Source organism: Pocillopora damicornis, chromosome 9 (assembly GCF_964200805.1).
Source record: "Pocillopora damicornis chromosome 9, jaPocDami1.2, whole genome shotgun sequence".
Classification (NCBI taxonomy): Eukaryota; Metazoa; Cnidaria; class Anthozoa; order Scleractinia; family Pocilloporidae; genus Pocillopora; species Pocillopora damicornis.
In genome coordinates, this window is record NC_142678.1 from 23271707 (window position 1) to 23298820 (window position 27114).

General features: G+C 39.4%; 2 protein-coding genes across 3 annotated transcripts; both read right to left on the reverse strand.

Annotated features, from left to right (window-relative positions):
- Positions 1-175: 175 nt before the first annotated feature.
- LOC113675882 (uncharacterized) lies at positions 176-23238 on the reverse strand. 2 transcript variants are annotated; one of them, XM_027192483.2, is made up of 37 exons: positions 22831-23238; positions 19353-19424; positions 19056-19207; positions 18390-18617; positions 17749-17969; positions 17354-17528; positions 16911-17239; positions 16282-16432; positions 15505-15882; positions 14994-15284; positions 13779-14069; positions 12848-13108; positions 12405-12578; positions 11827-11982; positions 11016-11198; positions 10433-10555; positions 10167-10246; positions 9815-9988; positions 9469-9537; positions 9022-9142; positions 8551-8679; positions 8352-8433; positions 8128-8227; positions 7710-7759; positions 7367-7490; positions 6562-6653; positions 6345-6447; positions 5759-5912; positions 5298-5367; positions 4644-4710; positions 4089-4165; positions 3519-3648; positions 3378-3416; positions 2939-3025; positions 2381-2577; positions 1674-2028; positions 176-1147 (listed from the first exon to the last, which is right to left on the reverse strand). In XM_027192483.2, the coding sequence occupies exons 1-37, from the start codon at positions 23031-23033 to the stop codon at positions 914-916; spliced, it is 5922 nt and encodes a 1973-aa protein (XP_027048284.2). In that variant the 5' UTR covers positions 23034-23238; the 3' UTR covers positions 176-913. The 2 variants fall into 2 exon arrangements, with proteins under 2 accessions (XP_027048284.2, XP_089039014.1); XM_089182888.1 differs by having other exon boundaries at positions 1671-2028.
- A 1132-nt stretch (positions 23239-24370) lies between these two features.
- Positions 24371-26881, reverse strand: LOC113675932 (uncharacterized). The gene is made up of 5 exons (XM_027192541.2): positions 26693-26881; positions 26540-26597; positions 26362-26445; positions 26026-26113; positions 24371-25586 (listed from the first exon to the last, which is right to left on the reverse strand). Exons 1-5 carry the CDS (start codon positions 26845-26847, stop codon positions 25069-25071), a joined length of 903 nt encoding a protein of 300 aa, XP_027048342.2. The 5' UTR covers positions 26848-26881; the 3' UTR covers positions 24371-25068.
- Positions 26882-27114: the final 233 nt, after the last annotated feature.

Consider the following 27114-nt stretch of genomic DNA (forward strand, 5'->3'; position numbering starts at 1 on the left):
TCAGAGGGAGGGCTAACGACGCTCGAAATGTCACCTTTGAAAACCCCTTACAGTGGACCAATATAAATTATCAACTGAGTTGATAAAGGCAAATTGTCTTTAAGTAGGGTACAGTCAAGTAGCCCTGACTTAAAATCATTTTTTGTTTTTCGCGACACAATGAGCATGACTAAACTCAAAATTACAGTTCTCGTTTATTTAACGTCTTGCTTAGACTGAGATACAGGTAAAAACTTATCAAACCAACAATGATATAAAAAAAAGCAATAGAAATGAAATTTTAAAAAAATTGTGACTGAAAATTTTCCACAGTGCTTATGTTGTCTGTGGTGTTTTTTATTGATCTGATGTTCGTTTTAATTACCCCGCTCAAGCACCAGCCTATGGGCGATACCTTTCGGGTCCAGGCTAATTGAAGCAATTGTAATAAAGAAATCTGTTGCTGTTGGGTCCACGAAATCGTGTAAAAATGTTTTCAGTCGAATTTCAAACACCTAAAACGGGTTCTCTTTGCTTACGCAAGCTTAACAATTAAGAAAAACAGGAATGACAAATGTTATAGGTATGAGTATCTTTAAATACATAACTTTCCTTATGTCATATATTCTTGCCAATCAGTTATGTACTGGACTTACAAGGCACTGTACATTACTGCAGGATTTTTTTAAACGGGCGAACACACAAGTTTCTGAAATATTTTCATAAATTGTCTTTTTTAGGTGTCAGCACAAACTTTCTTTCTCTCCCATAAATCACGTACCTTGAGGTGCGGTTCACTTGACATCTATTGCGACACTGTAACTAGTTACACGTCCCAACCGCGTGAGACGGCATCGCAATCCAGGATTTTGTCTCCTGGCGTGCGGGGTGTGATGCACCTTTCTTCCGAATTAAAAAAATAAGCTAATTTTTCTCAAAGGCTTGCATGTGGCTTTTCCACTTTTTGTGAATCTTGCTCAACTGTCACACCACTGAAGAAACCAGAAGAGTATCGCAAACTCTTCTTACGCTGTGAAATCGACTCTCGGTCGGACTTTCCGAATTCTTCTTCGAGTCTTCGGCGGGAACGACGTGACTTACGTCGCGAGGAGTCCAGGGCGGTGTCCCTTGAACCGTAGAAGTGATCTTCTTCGAATGGAGACTTTCTCTGTAACAAATAAGATTTGAAAGATTGTACAAAGATAAAAAGGTATTGTAACTGAATATCAGGGCCTGGTATAGGAATCAATACCCAAATTTAATGTATGTAGCGTGCAGTGTATCTTACATAAGCCATGGCTTGTGTAAGACGAAGGTCTTGGGAAAGTCCCGAATAAGCCGTAGTCAAGGAATCATTCGTGTATAGAGGTTTATTTACGGAAAATCCGACAAACTCAAACTTCACCGCGGCACAATAAAGTATTTTAACATTTTTGTAAATAGAATAAGAAAGATGATAAGTTTTCGGCTCTGTAAAGAAATAGAGAAAGATGTTTTTCGTCTTGTCATGGAACTCAGAATTTTTTCGTCGTCCCACGCTCGTGACAAGACGAAAACATCTTTCCCTACTTTACCACTTGTTGGTAAAGCATGGCTTTCCTTCTCGCGGCGATTCTTAATTTTGGTTGAATGGATACAGTCTATCAGCAGTGGTATCACGTCAAATACTCTATTTTCTAACTGCATACAACTACCTTGTTCTCGAAAGGTCTCTGACGCTCTCCAATCTTGTACGGTGGTGGTGATTCCGGTGATTCTGGTTGATGGTACCCAGAATGCATAAGGGGCTGTCTCTCAGGGATCTGTTGTAGCCTTGAGTGACTCGACAACAAATTGTCGGCACTCTTACGCATGCTCGTCTTGGAATATCTTCGTTCTCCCATAGCCATTTCCGGTTCCTCGGCTCCGTCCGGACGCCGATCGCGATCGCTGGTAGATTCAGAAGCGACCAATGAATAATACGATGAACTTCCTTTCCGGTTCGGAAACGATTGAAGTTGAATTACATCACCTCCAGGAGAGTCTGGGATCGGTAGACCTTCGATTTTCCTAAAAAAAAAACCAACTTGCTGACAAATGCTTGGTATCACCGAAACTTTAAATTAACAGTGGCAAGGTTGTTATGCTTACTTCGTATGAGTTACACATCGTGTTTTTGGTAGATGATAGGTAAAATCCTTTGGAAAAGCATGACCGCCATAACGTATGCGCAATTCAGAATATAGTTTTTGCTAGAGCACGTCTGCAATTTTACTTGGCTCAAGTTCTGAGCTTCTGAGAATAACGCTGAACACAACTGTACGTTCAACTACGTACAACTGTACGTTCATGGCAAATTTCAAATAAGACTTTCGCCATAATTTTTAAATCCCAAATCACAAATCACTTGTTCTGTTCCTACCTTTTAATCGCGGAGTCCATTGGGGCGGGGGTGTCCATAATTGGGGGTGGGTATTCTTCTTTATCGTAAAAGACCCCGGATGTGGTGGAGCCAATACGGGAAAGTCTCTTGGACGAGCCTCGAAGATCCGTGTTGGACTCTTTGATAGAAGGCCTGGTCACTTTGTATTTACCATCCACTGCATTCGCACCGTAATACTGGAAAAACAAACCAGAAAATTTACAAATCTTGGTTTGACGTGGTCTTTACTCCTCTTGACAACGACATTCGTCATTACAGTGGTCAAAATGTTGTGAACCCAGGAGACGCAGCCGAGTGATTCTATAACAAGCTACAAAAAATTTACAATGTACATTTAAGAAACGAACCAGGAGTATGGTATGGTGTCATCCCCTTGGTTGGGATACAACCTGATCACAAGAAAACCCTGTAACTGCACTCTATTGCTGCGCCTATTCAATCGTAGCCGACAAGCGGAGATACAACACTTCTGGCCAAGTCAGCCAGATATATCTATCAAAACCAGACACATAAATCAAGCGATCAAATGCATCAAACCTGAACTGTGTCTGTGGTACTGTAATAATTCCGTTTTTCCTTGCTCTGCATTCTTTTAATCTGATAGTGGAACGTAAAGTTCTTGACCTAAATGCACAAAAAAGACGACATAACGAGAGCTATTTTAGGTCCCAAAAGTCAAACCAGGGCCCTATAAGGCTTTAAAGGACCAGGGAAGGTCGGAGGATTTTTTTGTGTCACAATAAAATTAACCTGATCCTCCCATAAGGTTCTTTTGTATTCTAATGTTCCCCCCTTAGCTGGCTGTCAATGTTCTTCAGTCTCCCCTTTTAACCTATGTAGGCGACGACAGATCCCCTCTCCGTTCCCCCCTGAAAATCATGTGATACCCCACCAAACCCCTAGCCCCATGCCCCCCTCCCCCCCCCGCGATGAATAATGACTGGTTTCTAAGAAATACAAGAAAAAATCAACTTACGGTCTGATCCAGGAAACAGTAAACAAGGAGTAAACTTCCCTAAAACCAAATAAAAGGTGTTAATAAAGAATCTGACTTTGCACAATTTAACTTTCGCAGTTTATTCTGACCGACCATAAAAGTGCAATCATGAGTCTTTACCTGCAGTATACATGCGCCCGCGAACAAGTACTGCCACAAGCTCTTCTCGTGATGTCTGACATAAATGGCGGCTACAACCCAGGTTCCCGCGATAGCAATAATGAGGAAAATTAGGAACAAGACTGACAGACTATGGAGAGGAAAACACCGTTGATTAAAAACATCCGAGTAGTTAATATGGAAAGACAGCATTGAACTTTTGACGATCAGTTGATAACTTTTCGGACTCTTGGTGTAAAAGCTTGGATGAAAAACCGATATGGATCTACATTTTTAGAAACTTCAAGAGGTCGTAAACGTTACTAGTACCCCTGCTTGAGATGGAGATAGTTTTCGAATCAAAGAAAATTTATGAGCTGGCTATCTTATTCCAATAAACCCCCACAAGTAAAATCAGTGTTGATCATTCGATGAAATGAAATGTTTGGAGAACTAACGAAGTTTTACTTGCATTTGTGAGTTAGTTACGAGGCACTCTGATCGAAGAAATCTGAAGTAAGTAAGAAAGTCGTCGTTCGATTGATGCTTCTAATATTATAAAAATCACCAACACCTTGATGTTAAACTAACCAGACTTTCCTTCTGTCTTTAGAATCGACAACTCGTCCCTTATAACAGAGAATCATCACTACTAACACGAGAGTAACCTGAAATGGATCATTGTAAACCTGATTTTAGCAGGATTATATCATAAAATAAATACCGAAGAATTTGGATCTTTTTTACTTAATTTTCTTAAAGGATACGATGTAGGTATAGCTATTCGATGTCAAAAAAAAAAAAAAACGTCTTAAAATGACACTACACGGTCTAAACCTTTTACACTCCAACAACAGTATTGGTGTTCTCCATACTAATCTCTTTATATTTCCTAAGAATTAACGAGGAGAATTTGTTACACAATCAATAGCTTCTTCAATTGACGATCAATTCCTTTAGAAGCTTCTCAAGACCTTAATGTTTGATTCAGTGGTGATACTGTAAAGAGGAATTAGATGCTAATCACCCTTAGGGGTTAAAGGGCTGCAGTGGATTTGTTTCTTCCCTTCTACGCTGTGCGAGATCCCCTTCCAATATGACAAAACAACTTCCACGATGAGTGCAACGATCTCGTGAGTGGCTTACCAAAGTAAATCCAGCGGCTGGACAAACGTACGACCACATTAACACGTGTGAGTAATCTAGCCAACACCTATCCGAAAGGAGATCTTTTGTTAGTTTCAGCCTGGGCAGTCTGTGGCTCTTAGGCGCGCGATGGGCGGAGATAATAGTCAGTGGAAGAAAGGGCAGAAAAAATGAAGTAAAAAAATGCGAAACTTCCCTTTTGCTAGATATACCCTGTGGGCCGGTTATCTACTTGAGGTTTAATTCAAATTACGGTTTTACTTAATTCGTGGGTCTCAGGCTTTCTCTACAAGAGGGTTGAATTGATTAAATAAATGTCCTTGCACTGTTAGCTCTCGGCCCTCTTGACACTGTTCACAGATAAAAGGTCCAGCTAAATATAGGATTGTTTAGGACGCGGGTTTGTTAAACAACGGCTCAACTTTGTTTAAAGTAACGGTCCTGTGTTTTGTCATTCCGCTTCAAAACCAAGCAAACAAATAGACGCAAACCCAACACAAGAGACAAAACATGAAAAAGAGTCGAAAGTTTAAGTAAAAGCAGAGAATTTGGTAACTTAAAATGAAGGAAGTAACTGAAATAGGTTTCAATTTTGTTATTTACCGAGGCTCAGTACAGACCTGACAGGACTAAAACTGACATGAAAAAACTAACCATTCATCGTTACCATAACCTTGTAACTGGGTGACGCCGAGAGAGACTCCAACAGCAATCAGTGGAAAAACTGTGGAGTAGATTAAAGGGTTAAAACACAAATACTGAATGACGGAACAGGGAAATGAGAGAGAAAAAAGGCATTCGTAGAAATAATTACAGAGGTAGAGTTTTTCGACATTTTTAAATTAGCGGCTGTGTACCCTTGGCGCGGCTCACGAAGTTTGCTCGGTTGTGGATAGAAACCTTATATAGTAACAGTGGAGGGGTAAGAACGTTCTAAACACTAATTTTACAAACAATATACCTTAGCAACTCCCCCAGCAGACCTCAGTTTTGGTGTAACATTTTAATTAACAACTAAATGATAAGAACTAAATAAGAACTAAATCAATAACTAAATTCTATTTTGTCACCATTGCTAAAAGTTGTAAATGGAAGAAAATTCAGTTTCAACTCACTCCAACCAATGATAAAGAAGAACTTTAGTCTGGTCGAGTTCTTATTTTTTCCTGTAGCAAGAGTCATGAACAGTTGAAGTCCTTCACAAACTGCCCAACAGAAAACAGCGATGAAGAAAAACTGAAGTAAAGCTGCTACAATGGTACAGACCGCCTGGAAAGAAAGAAAACAAGATCAGGATCAGTTGAGTAGCAGGTCGAGGGATTGGTCATAATAGTCATTGATGTAACAGTTTTAAACGAAAATGAGATTTAGGAGACTTTTAGTAAATAAAAGTATTATGTCGCTGCATATGGAATTTGAGCTGCTATGATCTCGTTAAAGGAATCAAACATACAGGGAAGCACATGACTGCAAAATAACGGGATGCAAATTTTTCTGGTTTTCCGAACAGCTCGCAGGTAACAATATGTATTCCTAGGAGGAGAGAAGAATCGTAAGAGAGAAGTGTCTGTCTTGTCCAAGAAAAGGACACAGCGAGGTTAAGGTTCGTTCCCGGACTCCTACATAAGGAGATCAGCATACCAGCTACCAGGCCACCTTGGTACCACAAAAGTTATACAATATGACTTTCCTTATACTCACCGGAATTTTCGTCAGTCTGAGCCCACCAAGGAAAAGGGCTATGCCAGCGGCTATGGCCAAACAAAGGTTAATGTGTATAATGGACCGTTCATAACGACGCTTGCTGAAAATGAGGAAAAACAGACAGGGAGGTTGATCCCACTGAGAATCGAATGAAGAAGTTAGAGACGAGTAATATGTGTACACATTTCAGTAAAATTTACGTTTGAGTACTGACCAGTACAGGTAAAGGTGTCGTATCAGTGCCAGAACTACAGCTAACAGCAACACTCCACAGCCGATGTATATTTTTAGGCCAAAAACTAGTTCCTAGAAAGAAACGAAAGAAGAAAAAATTGAAAGAATGTGTTTAAATCATGCAAACTCTCACCATGTTTTATTTATAGCACTGTTAGAGGACACTGCGATCAACCGTGGATCATCTTCCTTTAATTTCTCACGCAAAGCCGCAAAACAAAGACGGAGGTCTTCTTCTCAGTCTCTTAAAATATATTTTTTTTCCATATGAGTGCACAGCTCTTTCAAACAAATGATTTTTCTTAAAATTTTGTGACGATTTCTTGGCTTTTTCTTGCCAGGAGTGGTCTAAATCCACATTCCCGTTTTCTTGATTATTTTCAAATAAACGTTAAAGCTTTGTTTCATTAACAAAAACATTAAGCTGTTTTGTTGAAAAAAAAAAAACCCTCCCAGTCCCTAATAAGCGTCCTGTCTCGAACAAGCGTCCTCCCTTGAGGTACCAAGAGTAAATAAGCGCCCCGGGCGCTGAATTGAATCATTACGGCACACCCGAAAGCAATGTTTTACAATTACAGAGAAAAAGTAAGTACTATCAGTAACAGTTTTTTTAGATGAAAAAATAAGTTTTGTGAAATATTGTCAAGAAGTGACAAGCTCAGACATGGCTTACTTTGTCTACTCTACTGAGTAGCGAACTTTGGGTTGCTCCAGACCAAACTCTCCACCTCCTCCCCACCCTCCTGCTACTCGTAACCCGTTAAGTGAATGCGATTGACGCTTACCTTGTCATAGACAGACAGCAAGGCAAAGCTGGTCAGGTGATCACATGCGCATACTGTGCCGTTACTACCGCTGGACAATATCTGACAGCCATCAGATGACCAGCTTCCTCCGAGTTCCTTGGATCTAAGGGAATATATCAAATCATTAAATCACGCTCGTTGTTTCCTTTATACTCTGCTTCAATGCTGAAGATCTTCGCCTCGAAGATACAAGGCATTCTACAGAAAGTTCACCCCACCCACCTCAGTTTGCAATGAGTACGAGGGTTTCATGTTTAAGATTCAAATTGGTGACAGCTACAGGCTACTATGTGTTATTTTACATTATTTGGAGGCAACTTACTTTTCAAAGTCCCAGTAGACGCATTTATCTACTGCTTCCACATCTGATGGCTAGAAAATAGTAAATTAATAATAGTAATAGCAACTTAGTAGTTAATAATCAAGGTCTTTCTAGAGATTTCTTCCAATGGTAGCAAACAATTGGCGAGTGTAATAAAATAAAATACAGAATAATGTGATATGCGATGAGAAATGATCCGCTCGAGCTTGGAACTAGAATTACAAGAAACAAAACTAGGTGAACAGCGCTTCTGCCAAATTAAAATTTCCGACACAAATTAAGATTGTTTGTGGAAAAAATGTGGTTTCCTCATATTTGTTCAGCTGAAAATAGCTTCGGCGGGAAGGTGGCCGTATGAAAGACCGGTTTTCGTTAAGTTGACTTCGGCTACAATCGTTGAAGAAGTGAGAAAGACTACCTTTTTATTCCTCATTGTAATGATGACAGGCGGGTCCAGTTTCCCCTCGGAAGGAACTGGAGATAAGGAGCTGGACACTATCGGCGAACTTACATCAAATCTGCAAAGCAATAATATAACGGATTCATATTGCTAAACAACAAGAGAAAATGATGGTCCCATTTAATTCTCCAGTAAAGGTTGAGGTTAGGGTTAGGGATAGAATGAATAGTTCACAGGCTTACCTCTTTATTCCCTCTCCCCTCTTTGGCAGGAGTTCACCCAAATCTTCGAATAAAAAACTCGTCACTTTAACGGGCAAGTCACCTGAAACATGAAAATAGTATGGAAAAAAATTATAAGATAACATGGCACTGATCTTTACAGTTCAACAAACATGACGAGTTGTTTACAATTCAAAAGTACTTATTAAGGATGCGTAACCTTTGTATTTGGCAAACAATTCTTGGGGCAAACGAATCTGCGCTGAGCCATCGTTGCTTTGTTTCGAGCTTTGAGGATACTCTACATCAGTCGAAAATTTGTTCGCATCTTTAACCATCACTTTCATTCCTACAACCACAAGAGGAAAACAAAAGTAAAACTTTGAAAAATCAAAGCTTTTGTTCCAGTATTTTAAAATCCTCAAACCTATCGTAAAACCCGTCTTTAAGTGAAATTTAAAACCCAGCCTTGATCATGTAATTGTTCCGCTATAAATTACAAGGACAAATTAGAAGATGAAAAAGTCCGGTTTTTCTTACATAATGAATTGAAGTTTAAAGAAAATGTCATATTCTGTTCACCACTTCTCTGTACTCTGTTTCCGCTCGTAACTGAGCGCAACCACAATCAACTGAAGATATTTTAAAGGACTGAAAATGTTTCACTCAACCGTTTTATTGCTATGCTCACCAATGTTATTCGTTTTAATATCAACAGTGGCATTCTCAGAGCTCTGTTTCTCCAGATCTGAGGCGAGCTTCATAGCAAACTTGTCTAGTAACGTCATTACCTCAGTTACGCCCTTTGAGTCCTGTAACAATAAAGAATTTGTTTGCTATTTTTGAGGAGCTACGTCATGTAAACGAGCAGAGCGTGCGAATATCATTATCTACTGAGACCTTCACTTGATTCATGTGCATTAAAAGCGATCCTTTATCTTAAAAATCACCTAGCCTCGTTTAGAAAAAAGTTTCCTACATCTAAGGCAATCCTTGTCTTTAGTACACTACTTTTTAGACAGGATTTTGTTTTGTCTCTCTATTAGAGTGGAAAAAAGCTTTCTCAGTGCAGAGATAGGAAGTTACTGCGGCTCTGTTAAGATCTCGAAACTAATTTTTATTCAGTTAGTCTACGTACCTTTTGCACTTCACTCCATTGCTCTTTATTTTTCTTATCCAAGATGTGACTAGAAATTTGAATGACTTGCTACAAAAATGGTGATGACAACAACATTATAATCAAGGTACCGGCGACACATATCACATACAGGCCTAACATATCAAACTGTAAATTAGGAAACATGACGAATAAGCAGCCATAGTGTTGGAGGAAGAAAAACGTATAATTTTCCTTACTGCATACGGATACAATTAAGTATCAAAGGCCTTGTTTCGGACAAGCTGGGGCCGTCTATCCTTTACCACAGAAATCTAATGGTAAGATAGTTTCCACAACGACACAGTAACAGCCCTATATAGTTCACCTTGGCAGAAGCCATTCGTTGCGTGGAATTCAGATTTGACAGAGCAGTGTCCATCCCCATGACAATCATGACTAGGTCACCCGCCATCGGTTGTCCGGAGCTTGGGGCGGAGGAGTTAAGTACAGTAGCCAGTAGATCCTCAGCACTGATGTTTTCATCGTTAAATTGTTTAAGCTGTTCAAGAGAAAGGAAGGATTCAATTACAAAAATAAAATTCCAAGAAATTCAGAAAATCGGCTGCACCAAGAATTATATAAGTCGACGGGCTTCTTGAGTTTAACGTCTCATTGTAAATATTCTGGTGGGAGATATAAAAATTTCCATGAACTTTTATCGAAAAAAGAACTCTTACTTTTTCGTTCAGATCAGTCATCTTGGCTGAGTACTTCCACACTTTCCCATCCGATCCAGTAACAATACGTGTTTTCTGCTCTGCAAATTATATAGATCGACAAATTCATCAATAACTAAACAAATTACCTAATATGTGTTTTGTTTCATGGGTGCTATTTACGTATTTTACAAGTATTGTTAAAGCTTGTAGCTGAGTAAATAGCCAGTGATCATATTTGCAACATATTTTCACAAAGAACTGTATGTAACTGTTTTAATTTGTACCTTTACATTCCGTTACGCCGTCTCCTTCGAATCTTTCCTTGCATCTGCACGTGAATGAACCAACAGTATTGACGCAGTCAGCATTCTTGTGGCAAGGAGAGCCCTCTTCGCATTCATTTTTGTCTGATAAACAAGACATTGCTAGTCAAAAGTTGACATAGTGTGACTTCATCTTAACAGTACATAAGGGAAATCGATGTTAATGAACTAAGATAAAATAAAGTTGTCGTTTGTGATTCTTTCCCACAAAGCATCCAAATTGGTGAATTTTCCCGAGTACAAAACAGTGACTCCATTTACTCTGTGAAACTTATCTGTCGGCTTAAGTGAGCTCAGTAAATGGTTTATTGTATAGCACTCGGACCAAAACCTTTTAATTTTGAATTTTCCGGCTTTCGCGACCAAAAATACACTGCCTATGACTTTCTCCGTGGAAACAGTCCGTGTGGCAAAATACGAAGGACTAGCTTGCCATATTATTGTATGTTATTGTGAAGATGAAAACATTTCTGTTTAATCGACTCGAGCGGATATTTCCAGCGACATTTAAATTATCTGCGATTTAAGATATGTGTTTATTCACCTTGACAAGACGGATTAGGAGTACTCCATTCTGTGTCTTTTCCACAAGTTACACTCGACACATCTGAATCCGCCAGTTTATATCCCAAGTCACAGTTGAGCCAAACTGTTTCAGCAATGCGATAAGTCGGTTTATTTGGCATCCATTCTCCGTTATCGTCGTCCAATGGTGGTAAACAAACAGCTGAAACAACACCAGGGAGAATCGTGTAAATAGTTATTGGTGAATGCCTTATGGACGAAAGGATGGCTTTTCCGTCTGTCGTTTAAATAAATCTATGCAAATGTCAGTAAAATGGCGTGTGAGAGATGCAAAAGAACAATTTGTCCATATAGGTATAAATAAAGCGTCTTATTTAGAGAAAGAGGGGTTTTGGAAAGTAGTGCGCTTGTGGCTTAGGGCTAATCAGAGTATGACAGTGAGAGATAACATAGAACAATAAAAAGAACTGAATGTAGATATGTAAACAGCAGCATTAACTGATGGGGAGAGGAGAAGGAGTATAAGAGCATAATGGCCTCCGTCATTTTCGGGAAGTTTTTGGAAACGCGTAACGCCATTCTTGGTTTGGAGTTGCGCTTATTTATCCCCTTGAATTTGTCTCCAAGGTTAAAGTAAATTAAGGCTCGAGATGCTTCTCAGGAGATATTTTCTTGAATGATACGATTCCTATTTATTAGTGCAGGCCGTCTTCCTCGCATCACAATCTAAGGCCCTTGCTAAGAAGTGCAAGGTGACGAAATCCTACTCCCTTCTTTCGTCCTACTATCTACCAAGAGAATACCTTAGATATTCTCTTGTATCTACCTACCAGTGCAAGAAAATCCATCACCAGCATATCCCCTAGTGCATTCACACCTGTATGAGCCCAAAGTGTTCACACAGCGGGCTTTGTCATGACAACTTCGAAGCTTGGTGCTATTCTGGGTACTTGACGGTAATGAAAGGATCGCACATTCGTCGAGATCTGGCCGGAAATAAACATTTGAAACGCGATTAAAAGTTTTATCTTGTTAGCCTCTAGACTCTGAGAGATACCACAGCCATTTACCTTTTAATATGTTGTAAACTTTCTGAAGCATTTAAACTTAAGTGGCAGGAATTTGCGCAGAAGCATTTTTAATCTAGATGTGGCTGTAATGAACTGACCAAGGGCCGGCAATGAAGCGAAGAGTGACTGAGAGCATTTTGGTTGTCTTTTTTAAGAACTGAACGTACTACATTGAATTAAGTCAGGCTTAGGGTGGCTAAGGAAATATATGGCGTACAACTGTTAGCCCGAAAACCTGAATACACTCCATGGGAATACCACTTAATTTTTTCCCGATTGTAACATATCCCCTATCCTTACTCTCTATTCGCATAAAATTGATTAACCCTGTTTCATACCGTTACATTGGGGAAAGCGTTTGTTCCAATTCCCATCTGCCTTGCAAGAAAGATTTCCATCTTGTTTTTTCTCAAAACCTGGCTTACAATCCACGATGACCTTTTCTCCAACAGCAAAGAACTTGCGATCTGGTCGGTGAAATGCATTGGGTTGAGAATCAATTCTACAGGCAACTGAAATGCAAATATGAAGAATTTATAAATTCACCGTAAGACAAGGCAAACGTTCTCATGCATGCATATTAAGACATCACCAGTGTTGACTGACCGACCGGCTGACTGACCGACCGACCGACCGACCGACCGACCGACCGACCGACCGACCGACCGACCGACCGACCGACTGTCTGACTGATTAATTGAGTAACTGGGTGACTATCAGACTGACTGACTGACTGACTGACTGGTTGATTGATTGCCTCAGTTGTAACAAATGAACTTACTGTAGACACTTATTGTAATTTTAGCTGTGGCCGTCTTCACAATGTTGGTTGCTGAGCAGGTGTATTGACCTTCATCAGACTTTTGGATGTTTCTGAGTAATAAGCTGCCATTTTTTAACTGCTCTGTTGGCGTTTGCGCGGAACCAACTTTGGTCCACCTGATGGTTGGCACAGGGTCCCCAACGGCTTGGCAGTTGTACACAGGAGAGCTCCCTGATGGTTCCGCTGAGCCGAGAGGCTGGATTGTGAATCTTGGGGGAACTATATGAAAGATATGTTTAATATCAGTGGTATGAATAATTTGAAAAGTGGATAGCTTTAAGCAGGACATTTTTCAAATGAACATTCAGAGTGATCCGGAGTTGCACTGGATTCGTTTCCTTTCACTCGGGCAATGACTCAGGGAAATCGCACCATCCTCTTAACTACTGAAATACAAAACGCAAACCAACCAAGACAAGGTTACTCACGTTTTCTCGACATTGGGGCAGTTTTAATAAGTTTACCATAGAATTTTATCGACTGCCCCTGATTTTTCCCGCGTTTTATTTCGTCGATGTGATTAGCTTGGTTTGGGGAAAAAAATTACTGGGAAACTTGGGGAATTGAAAGGCTCAGAGCAAGAACGATCCCTTGATTTTTCGGCCATTTTTGAAAGTGTTCAGAAGTAGTTGTCAACTACTTCTGAACACTTTCAAAAATGGCCGAAAAATCAAGGGATCGTTCTTGCTCTGAGCCCTCCAATTAAAGACCAACTAAATTACCGAAAGGCAAAGTTTTTTGAAGGTGGTTTGAATTCTGCAGCTGTAATTTTTAGATTTAAAGCAAATGTACTTGCACGGTTGTATGACAGTTCAAAGTAGTTCAGTCCTTTTAAGTCCCAAAACACAGAGCACATCCTGATATAACCCTTTACATCTTTAGAACTTACCCAGCACCCGCAGAAAAGCTGTGACGTTGTTGAATCCTATGGGGTTTTGTGCTCGGCAGTGATAAAATGCTTCATCTTTTTTCTGAACACTGCGTATATTCAAAGACCCATTCGGAAAAATGTTGAACCTATTGTCCAACTTAAGTACAGACGTCGAAGTAGAAGATCCTTTTACGAGTTGAAACCAGGAATACTTTACTCCAAGGTCACTGGTTGCTTTGCAATCAAACATGACTGAATTGTTTACCGACGTTGTCAAGTCGCTAGGACGTTTCACGAAATTAGGAAGCTCTGCAAGGTAATAAAGATCACATGATAGTAAAAATGATGTCCCTTCTTTGTTCTTCATGATTTTCCGCGCTAAGTATAAACCATAACGTCTTTAAAGGGAAAATTTCAGACAGCTATGCTGTCCTTCGTCGAGAACTTGATAAAAAACAAAACTAGTTTTGTTGCAAATGCATCTGCAGACCTGAACACGTTTTAGGTGAGTTGCGCAGTCGAGATAAGACGCAATTTTTATGGATAGAAATTAACAAATGTAAGCAAGTAACATCCTTCTTTCCTAAGTTGAAATCCAGGAAAGTGTTCATAGAAGAGTGTGCAGAGAAAGATGGCCTGAAAGTTGTTCTAAAACTGTTAGCTGGCTGCTGCAGATCGGAACTGACCAATCACAATTGACGAACATCACTTACGTCCAACAGTCAACAATGTTACAAAACAACTGACGAATTGAATTGCGCGACCTATTCGTATTATACTCGTCCGACTATTCCCTTAATCCAAAATAAATTGATGTTAGTGCGCGGCGAGGATCTGTGGGAGTGAGGCCTGAGAGTGAGGCACTCATACTGCAACTTTTACAGTATATTTTTCCCTATCTAACCAACTACCATGAAAAAAGCTGTTGTGCGCGCTTATAATAACCAACGAAAGTCGTTTACATGAAGGCTATTAATCGAACGATAATATTACAGGAAAGACTGTCAACCCTTTACACCTTTACATCAGTATGCATATTCTCTATACTGTTCCCTACACGTTTTTTAACTTTCTGACAAGGAGAACTTGTTTAAAAATCGAGAGCTTCTTTAGTTGGTGATCATTTCCTTTATTCTCATGACCTTAATGTGTGACTCAGGTGTGATACTGTTGGGAGAAATAAGGTGCGAGTCACTCCAAGGGGTTCAAGGGTTAAACGGTTGTTCTTCTTACCAGCAACTTTAACTGTTATGTCCTGTAACTTAATCCCTCCAGAATTGACAGCTGTGCAGTAGAAGTCCCCTTCATAACTTTTCTTGGCCTTCCTCACAAACAACGATCCGTTAGAAAATGGTAGAAATTCCAGATCAGGAAGGTGCTCTCCATTAGGCCACGGTAGAGTTTTTGTCCAAAACAACTTTGCTCTTGGATCGGAAATAACTTGACAGTGGATCCAGCCTGGTTTATTAAGAGTAAGGTACTGTGGACTATTCCTCTTGAACTTTGGTGAGATTGGGTGAAGTCCTGTGTGATATATAAAACAAATGCAATTTTTTTCTTTTTTCCACAAAGTTCGTTTTTTTTTTGTTTCGCCCTTCCTAAAAGGAAGCCGGCCAAGGATCGGCAAAAGCTCAGAAGTTTGATTAACCAAATAAAAGTTTTAGCCCCAACTGAAACCACATCTGTAATATACTTAGCTATTTCAAACACATTACATATGAAAAACGATCATTTCACAACGTACCAGACTGTGTGGTTTCAAACAAATAAGGAGAACTACAATTAGAGAGAATCAAATTTTTTCCAGCATCCACTCTGACACATAATCCGCTGGCTTGATGGCTGATTGCAATAGTACCATCAGGATTCTCCCGTTTTGCAAATGTATCACAAAGTCCATCTCTCAAAGCAAGCTGATCTTTTGCATTCTTAAACACACACTTTCCACTACAGCTGTGAATAAGGCTTCCATCGCGACGAAAAGCCATCATCACTCCCTCTCCCTGACAGAAGGACTGCAAAGTGAACAGAGAACCGTCTGATATTTCGCAAGGATTGGAAATCGTACGTGGAGACCAGCAGTTTTTGGTTGAGCTACTTCGAATGATGACAGAGACGATATCTGTGACGAGACAAAGTACATCATTTGATTAAAAAAATAATTCCAATGTACGTTTCAAGTCGACAGCTCTTTACACATTGTCCATTGACGCTCTGTTATTCTGTTTGAGTCACTTGCATGTCATCCCGTCTTCACTATTTAAACTGGTGTAAGCAGTAACGGTTCATTTTCGACGTGGGTCGAAAGGAAGAGAGCTGAATTGAAATCCTGTCTAAGGATACCTGGAATAAAAAACTGGAGGCTTAACAGAGACCACGGTTGAGAACGAACGCTAATCAAGCTTAGCTTTTGGATTCTTTGAGCAGAGGACGAAACTGATAGCCTTTTAATTGCCCTGATCCCAGCTCATCCCAGCCAATGATTAATGAACTGATCAGACCTTCTTTTAAATGGTTTTACCTGTAACACATCCATATAATTCGGCTCGTAAGCAGATTGTGTTTGTAGGACTGCTATACAATCCCGGTTTAATTCTTACATAGCGTGCTCGAAATCTCTGATTAAACCAGTTTGTAACCACATTATGCTGGTCTACATTGCCATCAAATGCCTGAAAATATACATGAAAAGAAGGATCAATGTCAGTATCTAAGAAACTGCACACCTACCCCTCCCCTATTACAAGAAAACGGAAGATTAGGTGCACAGTTGCCCAGGTACTATACTTGATAGGCATACTAATGAATCTTACGTGACCAAAGAGCTTTGGAGAGAGCTCTTAAGTTATTTTTGATATTGTTTTTGATTTTAGTTTTTATATTGTGTTATTTTCAGTAGAGGTCAGACAAGTTATCAAAAATTTGTAGCAATCGATTTAGCTGCGTCACGCTCAAAAATCTGTTCAAGCAACAGCAATCATAAATATCATCATGTACCATCCGGTAAGTTGTAGAATTATCGAATCGAAACTGAATGACCTCATAGGCTTTACATCTTAAAGATAACTTCTCCTCATCATTGTCTACCAGGTTTCAGATCCCTTTTCATCCAAACTTACTGCCAACCATTTCAAGTCTCTCAACACTCACCCTGTCATGTCCAAACTCCTTGTAATCCTTCCAGTTTGTTCCATCCGTACTGTGCTGAATGGAATATTTTACTACCCAGTTAGGCGCGTCAATTTGTCCTTGGGTGGCCACACCCGACAATGTCATCTCTTTGTTTAGATCAATCTGAAGGTATTGGAACTTGTCAGATGACTGTGCACACCAAGCCCCACCCATGGCCCCAGAAGGCTTATTATTCAATCGGCCATATTCTGCTTTGAAACTCTTGTCTTTGCCAATTTTCTGGCTTGATGCTGTGATTTGACCATTCGAAATTGAGCCATTCGCCATTCCCAATGGATCATAACAAGCTGCAGAGAAAACAACACATAGGCAAGTAATGAACGATCTTAGTTATCCCAACAATGGTCGTCATTACATTAATTCTCCTGCTATGTGAAAGTGTAGTAAGAATATTGTCTTACTCTTAATTCCCTCTTGAGGACAATAGTCCAACTCCACAGCCAGATTCCCACCATGCGCTCTGCAACCTCCGCAATACCCCCCGCATTCTGCAGAAACCTGCGTGCGATCCTCATCAATGTCCAGTGAGTTCTCGATATCTGAAGGAGTACCATATGGCTCCCAATAAACCTCCTCCTATGTTTGACCGTGAAATGCAGAAATAGTAGGTTATTATACTTAATTAATTGAAAGATTAGGCAGGTAAGCAACTTTCCTTTTAAGTGTCATCAAGAGTCAAATCAAAATAAAAGTATTTTCAACGGCCAGTCAGATCAAAGTAAAAATATTGGAACGAGCCAATGAGAACTCAAAGCGAATGTCGAATGAGGTGCGAGTCACCGTGCCAAAAACTCACCTTCAGACGGAAGCCAGTCCCCGTGAGATCAATTTGAAATTTTCCTTTTCGGCAACTTTCTTTGCTGGCGGAGTAACAATCACCCGCTTCTCCGTACTTGATACGTTTTCCAGAGCTTGTTGTAGAGTAATAGAAGTCATCTGGTACAATACTCATAGAGTTCAGATCCACGAGAACTTTGGAGAAGTTGGTTAACCCTGCCTCAGTGTACATCGAGCCACCTGTGGAGGTATGAGTCGAATATTACAATGTGACTCTAACTAGTATGGGGCCATGAATTCATAAAACCCCTTCTATCGTACGCCTGTATCAAATATCGTGACTGATTCTCTTACGAAAATATCCGAACCTCACGTATACCTTAAAGAATACAATTTTGCCGTATTTAGGCTACAACAGCGTTGCCATATGTAGAAGAAAATTGTAGCACGGGTGATTTTTAAAAGTACGAAAAAATAACTCAAAAAAACCTAAAAAAACAGTTTAGGTAGAGATGAGCTCTAAAATAGTCAAAAAACTTGCCTTACGTGTCTTTGTTTTCATACACCTTCTTACTACGACTTACGAAGCATTTAGGTGTCAAATGTTTAATGTAATCAAGCGATAGGAATGTAAAAGAATCCACGTAACCGTTGTCTTACCACTGGCCTTTACGCATTTGTCTCTGGAAGCAGACGGCTGTTTGTAGTCGTGAACATAAGCGTAGTTTTTGCTTTGCCCAGATATAAGTGTAATGTATTCTTTAGGAGAATCTGTAGCCATTCCTCGACAGAATAACCGCACGTGTGTATCACAATTTGCGCTAATTTCCATCGAGTACTCTTTATCTTCGTTGGAGTTCTGCGCAACTTTGACCAAAGCACAGCCTCCTGCAAACAACAACAACAACAACAACAAAAATATTAACGACCGTGTTTGATGATACAGGAATAATTATTAATTCAGAGTAGGTCGCTATCTCTACCTTAAAAAGTGTAAATACTTTCCTGAAAAAAATTTCTTTAAAACCCCACGCCTAAATACTACCGCTTTTTCCGGACTGAAGCCTTCAAAGAATCATATAGAAACTAAAAGTTTGCTGAGGCCCCATTTGACGTGCATCAGAATCCAGGCCCGTTTTGATTATCGAACAGTTGCTTGGATACCTTAGTAGCTGGGCGGCATGCAAAGCCCTCAACCAGATGGAGTGCTTGGAGACGAGGCCTGATAACGGCTACAGGGAGACTAGGCACGACATGCAAGCTTCCTATCTATCCCTCGCTATCATTTTCAAGAGAGGAATTATATTATACCACTTTCATACTTACGACAGAAGTCCCAGAGCTTGAGTGAAGCGATGTCTTTGTCACGTAATCTATCTGGCTTGTAGCAAGTCCCGGTAAATTTTGCGAGGTGGCGAGTAGCATTGTGGAGACCGTAAAGCTGACAGTCGCAAGTCAGCGGATTTCCACTCAAGTATCTGAAAAAGGTAACTCACTTTCAACAAAAAACATAGGCCTTCAACTTTCCAAATGCCACACTAGTTATAGAGGAAATACTGAACATGTGCATAAACGTGAAGGCCAGAACAACTGCTGGTACAAGATGAACCAGTAATAACTTACACTTCTTTCAGATTGGGTGTGTTTAGGAATAAGCTTGAAGGCACGATCTTCAGCCGGTTGTTTCTTAAGTCTCTGCAAATATGAAAAAGCTGAGTTACTGAAAAGCCACGTCAAAGGGTTAAGTTTCTGAAGATGATACTACAACACCTCGAACACAGATTTTTTCAAAAGCAATTTTAACAAGGACGATGGAACGAGCATTCTTATGAACAACTAAAAATAAGGTCCGTTCTGTTGGGGTTCTGAGTACATATCTCAACACTGGCGACTTTTTTGGTCACTTATTGAGGTTCAGTCATTCTGTATAATTAAGTGTGCTTGGAATTAGGAGACAGTCTTTCCGTGTAATCGCTTCTTAGGGAAGTAGAATTTGCGTCTGTCGTTGAGATTATGGGAACAGTAACAAATTCGCTTTACTTCCAGTTTGCTGCGTCTTTTGGATTGCAGTGTACTCATGGCCTTCTCTTTCTTTGTCAACAGACATGGGAAACACCCCGCTGAAAACCCAAATTCCTTCCAGTCTTAAAGAATTCTTTCGAGGACCGTTACACTAAAATCTACGACGTATACCGTATTTATTCGGCTATAAGCCGAGACTCCAAACTTTGTACGTGTAGACTCGGCATAACGAGAACCAAAACTAAATCGAAAACACCCGGCTATAAGCCGAGATCCATTCATAATTACAAGACTGAATTGTTAACTACGGGAAAACCTAACATTTTCTGAAAAAAATCACATTAGTTTTCATAAATGAGGCTTGGAAGATGGTGATTTATGGTGATTTAATACGCAAAGGACAAAAAAGCTGCTAACTATTCTATTAAAAAGCAGCGAATCATAACTCAGATGAATTAATGTGATCCAAAAAATTCAATTTAAAACTGTGATGTTAAGCGGCATCACCGTTACCTACACATCCGTTGTGTCTATCAAACAATCTTGTGTTCGTTTATTTCATGTTTCGTGTTTCTTTACTTCGGCTCGGCTTATAAGTAAATAAAAAAAAAATGTTTTTCAAAAAATTTCGACTATAAGCCGAGACCCCCTCTAGAGCCCAAATTTTAATTCACTTCAGTTTTAATTTGTGTAAAAATCGCTCGGCTTTTAGTCGAATAAATACGGTAAATTGGGAAACAAATAAGCTAACTATTTACTTTTTTTCTCGTGGTATGCTGACAGTTATCGTCAGTTATCTCATATAACCGAGTGTTTTATTCCCTAGCCAGTTGCCTCAGCACTTTATAAGAGATCGCTCATCAAATAGAACACTGTCCACAGGCCTCTTGATACATCAGAAGAACTTTTTGGCAAATAGCTCGCGTTTAGAGTACCATTCTTGCTGTCATTTACTGACAGTCATTCTTTGATTCCTTTTCTGTTTGAGCGAGTGCTACTTTTTCTCGTCGTTCAAATAAGTAATAAGGATAGTTTGAATGGTTGTTAGTTTAATGCAAATAACTTGAACTTGGATTTGGTTCCGTGTAAACACTTATCCACGTGACTTCTAAGTTACGAAATTATGTCGGTTGAATCGATTTTTAAAACCCAGGTTGACAGATTAGCACATTTTTACTTGATTTTAGAACTTTCTTTGCTATTAAACATCCAAAAGGCACTGGAAATGCTTCCGATTGCAACCTCTCTCCTTGTACGTGCCTCTTGTCACCAGCGAGTTTAAAATAAATTGACAGATTTTATCCTGGGGTTATTATGTCCCAGTGTGAGGGATCATTACGGTAACTAAATATTTACACCAAGCAACGCGTGGAGTAAAAGTAAAATTTCTTTAAATTTTCCCGAAAACTATGCTTTTTATTCTTATAATTCGGCTATCAACGAAGTGCGACTTTCTGTAAGGTTGTTCGATTGTACTACACTAAGGTCACGCAACACTACAGACTACATTTGCCAATATTTTGTATGATGAAATATTATTAGGATGCTGAAAGATGACGCAATTTCGCCGAAAATAAAAGCAACTAAAATGAAATTATATTGATTTTCAACAACATTTCTTCGATCGTATCTATCTTCGAGCGTTCTCTTTCGAGAGCCTTCTGTTGATAGTTCATCACGTTCTTTCTTTCACCACAGAACAATACACGGCAGGCTGTACAACAATTGTCATTTAATCGAACTTATAATCACTAATAGATGATGTCCGTCAATACTAGAAGGAAATGTATAGAAGTAAATGTTCCATGATGAAAGGCTGACGATATTGGGTTTCGCAAAACGAAGTACATTATTAAATCCATTCGCACGGAACATTGCATGTGAAATGTAAACGTTTTGTTGACAAAAACTTACGGTTAGGGAAAAAATCTGAAGAATGACTTTTGAGGAGGATTGGTGTGGATAAGCAATTTTGCCACAAAACACAAATCGCTGCCGATTTTGCACATTTAGCAAAGCGGGTTAATACTATCGATATTGTAAATGAACGTGATGTTTTAAATTTTTGTCAAAAGGAAGTTGCAAATAATTTAGAGGTCACAGCGAAGTGTTGACCTCAGGAACATTCGATTAGACTTTGAGAATGATAAGCTTACTGGAGCTATTCTTCCAATGTCGCTTTTTGTTGGCGTTATGACACTTAAAAAGTAACAAAATTTATGGCGCCCAGCTGGATTTAAGGTGTCACTAAAATCTCGTTTAGACACGTCAATACGAGAGCATGCAATTAGACTCTACGTGTGAATGAAAAATGCAAACCAAGGAGAAATGAAAACAAACTGAAAAACAAAAAGTGTGAACCCAAGCACCATAAAATATATGCTCAACGATCCAAAAATTCGACCCTTGTTAAATGCAACCGATTTATCAGTGACAATGGAGAAAGAAATTAACAAGCTTGACAATTTTCCCCGAGTTGTAGGTTTCAATACACGAAAAAGACGCTACAGTGAACGGTTGTCATTCATTGCGTCCTTTCGATCGAGGAGCGAGGCCCTACTGTCTTTGACCTCATTTATCGCTATTTATCATTTTCACAAAGTGACTTAAAACTTAGTCTATTTTTTTGGGGGGGATTCTCCATACATAACCACGTAACCACAGGCACAATAAAAGACCTTCGGAACAACTAAATATCATTTACATTCGCGTTGTTACGACTCGTTTCCCCAGAGGAAACCATTACAACAAACCTCCACAAGGTTATGACATGTTCAGGATGTTAATGAAGCATGGAAATCCAACGTGTCTCCTAAGATCAGTTGAAGATTACTGTGTAAAATTGTCTGATAGGTTACTCGTCGTTGATATATTGTGAGTAAGGCGGAAATATATTGCTACTTCAGATCCACAGCTCAAAGATCGAATAACGAACAAGAACACGATCTAATCTCCTTGGCGGGAATACGAACCAAACAATAATAAGAAATTGTAAATATTCTCTTTAAGCGTCTAACAGTTGAAGTAAAGTAAAGCTTAAAATATTAATGAACGAAATTTATAAACTGTGTTCACTTACAAGTGAGTCGCCTCTGTGGGGACATTAGGAGCAACTTCTAATCCGCCAAGTTTTGCGGAACAATCAACAGTCTTCTTAAAACTCGGAGACCCAGTAATTCCTTGTTGTGTGCACTGGCAATTTTTCGGACACTGAGCAAAACATGGCGACGGAGCAAGCACGAAGAATTCCAGCAATAGCAATAATAACGGAACACACGCCATGTTTGTTTGAAGCGATCGCAGGCGATATTAATATGCAAATCACCTCGCCAATGAGAGCATGCTCTCGTGAAATCTCCAAACAATGAAAATCTTTTGCTAATTCGATGATTTAGGTTCTTAAGGGTTCAGATTAAAATAATCATCTGTAGCTTCAGCCACTGAGATATGTAACAGGAGGCTTTGGAGGAAGCAAAAAATAAGAATTACCTGGAATTCATATCATCACGAACGTTGCGTGACATGAATCATCCAATGTAACGCAACAAGATTAAAATCAGCTTTGACTTCTTTTGCCACAAACAAAAGCATATATGAAGCGATCCAATTTTGTCCTTAAGGGGAGACCAAAGTTTAATTAGATAATCTTTTTCGCTATCATATCTTGAAATTGTTTCTATTTTAATTCTGTTCAGAACTAGGAAGGCGACCAAAGGGACTATGAAGAGATTCAACAGAGGGTGTGTTTTGCATCCGATCTCAATTCATTCTTGCTTCCGTGAGGATGGGAATATTGAACTTATCCTTCCAGTTTTTTTTTTTTTTTTTTTTGAAGAAATAAGCTAACTGAAAACCGCCTCTTTGCTCGAACCTACCCGACGCAGAAATCTGTTCCGTTTAGAAACTGTTCCATGGATCTGATTTTTAATAAGCATAGACGGGGTAAAGTTGTTTTCTGCTCTAAAGCTCGGAAAAAGGAAAAGGAAACATATGCTACAAAATAACTCGTCACCACTCCTTCCCCCACCCCTCCTTCATGCAAGTCTACTCGGTATCAATCAAGTGCTTTCATCCACGCATGCTCAGTTGATCCAATCTTCTTTCAATACGGGATAAAATCTCTCACAACTACGCAAACTGAAACTGAAAGACTTGAAGAACTTAAGAATTATTCCTAATATTATAGATCTATAATATTTTCGCCACTGCAAGTAAATTTCGCAAGAACAATAGGCATTCTGCCCAATGTTAAGTCGACTGAAATATATCTGAATGTCGGAAAACAGGAGAATCATATGACAAACCAACTATAATACTTTTTTCACCAATGATAAAAGCTGCCGAGCATTGGATGATCAAGCTTAAAAATCTTACTACCCGCCCGTTGGAAATATTGTAAAAATGGAAGGAGAAGTGAGCACTTGCTTACCTTACACTTTCTTACGAGTGTGTATGATGCCTTGTATCTAAACAACGTCACATGAGGTATGGTTGAATTGGGAGCAATAGGACTTTTGAGTTTCTCTGATAACCACGCGACTGGATCACAATTGAGCCTGCATCGTTAGAGATGTGAGTTAAGCCTCTGTAGAACATTCTAAAGCCCAATGCACGTATTCTTTCGATCTGTAGGCACAACCCACCGACAGCAAACAAAGAGCTGCAAGGGCCATTATTTAATGAACAACTTTTCAAGCAAGGGAAAATACAAAAAATTTAAATGCACATTTTTTTCTGATGAATGCGCACAGACTGACTGATACAAAGGCCATTTTTAGCGCACGTGTCAATATTAAGCAATATCCCCCTAGGCAAGATTTTTCGTTCATCTTACTCGTATTATCTAAGACTGAAATATTTTGTCTGTTATCCCACAAAAGCCGGTGGTTTTAGAAATGGGAAATATTTGTAATGCTTTAATTGTTATACAAAATATCAGCCGCAGAAGCAGACATCAGTAACATGCAATCAAAGTTAATTCCTCCAAAAAGAGAAAAAATGTGTTTACTTTAACGTTTAACTGACAGTTGATTAAGAGCAAACAAAAAGGTTCTCTAATATCGATGTACTCTTTTTCATCGAATTTCATTCAATTAAATTTCTAAAAGAAATAATCCCTTTTTCTTTTAGAAACGATTCTTTGTTCAAGTTTACCTATCGGGGTAAATTATTCTTGTCAGCTTCTTGGTCTAACAAAGAAGAAAGTTGAGCAGTGTTTATGCCTTAATCATAGACTTTGTTTTCGCGACAGTGAACTAGAGTTGTTATGAATAATTTCTCATTTTCCAACACCAACCTATTTTCGCTTCATTTCGCTTTATGGCGCCCAAGGGGCTTTGAAAGGGGCAGAAATGTTGGTTTTCGTTATCAAGGCCATCGACAAGTCAATCAAAGGTACTGTATCTCCTAACGGAGAGCGCAGAACATTAGAAAGACCCGGTGCTTGAATTGGAAGAATTATGGGGTAGTTCAGAGCTACAGATAAACGCCAATCTTTTCCCTTGTACACTTGATCCTGGTCTTTTTGAAAATTTTCGTTAACATCCTGTTTAACGCATGATAAAATTGCACTTGAACTTTGCCAAGGTGCTGACAAGTTTGATTCAGTTTTCAATGCTGAAGCTATTGTAGTCGTGCTTGGCGGGCTCGGACCGCAGTGGTAACCGCTCTGTAATGAAGTATTCCAGTTGAGATGATTTGTGATTTGCCGCCTTGCAGGAGACATGCATGCGGTTTCCGAACCTTCTGTCAAGGCGGACAAGCATGGCTTACCCTCGGCCATGCATTCCTGGCGTCTTGGTATGCGCTCATCAATTGGGCGCGTGTTAGTAAAACCTGTGGGTGAAAGATCAGATGAATATACATGAGTGCTCAGAGTACATTAGCAAAGCAAGCACAATCCTTCCGCACGACGAGCGGTGAGTGATATAGATTTGTGCTCTTGTAATTAAACCGTATTGATCCTTTGCGTTTATCATCGTAATACTTATATACTGGGTGAAAACCACGAGAAAGAGGCAAATTATATCTCGCGTATTCGCTTCTGTTGATTGCGCAGCCGACTACAAACACTCTAAGAAACTTCTGCTTTTCTTACGTAGCTTATACGCTTCTCAAATTCCTGTTTTGTGGTCTCATTCATATTCTATGACCTTTTATCAGCCATGTGCGTTTTAAAAGCCCTTAAAAATTCTGGCCTCTCTCCAAGTGCTGTTATTCTTGCGAGAGCAATGCTCTTAACAAGTTGCCGTTCATGTTTATAATGATCTCTAACCTGGGTTATATTCAGCGCCGTATTTTAAACCTCTCAAGTGCTCCACAGTCAACTGAAGGATCTCTGCCTTTTCCAGCTTTGTCGAGCCCTTAAAAGTAAATTTGTACTAGATTAATAGATGAGTAAAGTGATAAATGACACGATATTGCTCCCCTCGGATTCCTACACAAGAAATGTCAAGAGGGATAATTTTGAGGCGAAGAATAAAACAGTTGTTGACCACGAATACGTACCATTACTGGGTCAATTCTATAAAGCCTTTCCACTTAGTCTTGCTGCAACATTTATCGTTTACAGTGAAAGCATCAAGCTAATTTTTAGAGTAGAGTCACTCACCTGTTTTTGAAGGGCAGCAGGCACCAGTTGTCGCAACTCTGCGAGAGAGCTGTTTATGCGATCTCGCCGTTTCTTCTCAATTTGCTGTCGATAAAAAATGATTTTGAGCATTTTTCCCTATCGTTAAATTTTGTTTTCTTGCTCTTGAAACATGAATTAACTAAACAGTTTTCCTTACCCCTCGACGTCTCTTCCGAGCACTTACTTCGGAATTTTCGTTGTCGGGTGCATCGGAACTTGGATGAAATATAGATAATAAAACTATTAATAATCCTATAAGGCGCATCAAGAACAGAATCGGAGGTCTTTTTTTAATTTTAAAATAACCTACTTTTGCACAAAAAGATATCCCTCGTCTGAATCACTCTCACTAAAAGAACGCTTCATTACACCTCTCAAAGAAAAAAAACAAAGGTAAGAAGTCGAAGAGCTGGTGAATAACAACCTACTATTGTATGTAAGGCTATGACTCATATATAAATACATGAAAATAAATGATATTCTGACCAAGTAATTCTTACAACGCTCATTGGCCAAAGAACGGGCGCATTATGCTACCTTATGCGATGCACGTGTCGTAAAAAGGAAAATGAGAATGTATTGTTTTACCAACCAATTAGGAAAGAGCATTTATATCTCTGAAGCACTGCTCTAAAGAGGACAGACGAACGAAGCGTGTTAGAAATCCAAGATAAGTAAATAAGGGCAGGCCACTTCTGAACAATGGAATTGAGCAAAACAAAAAGAATCGGG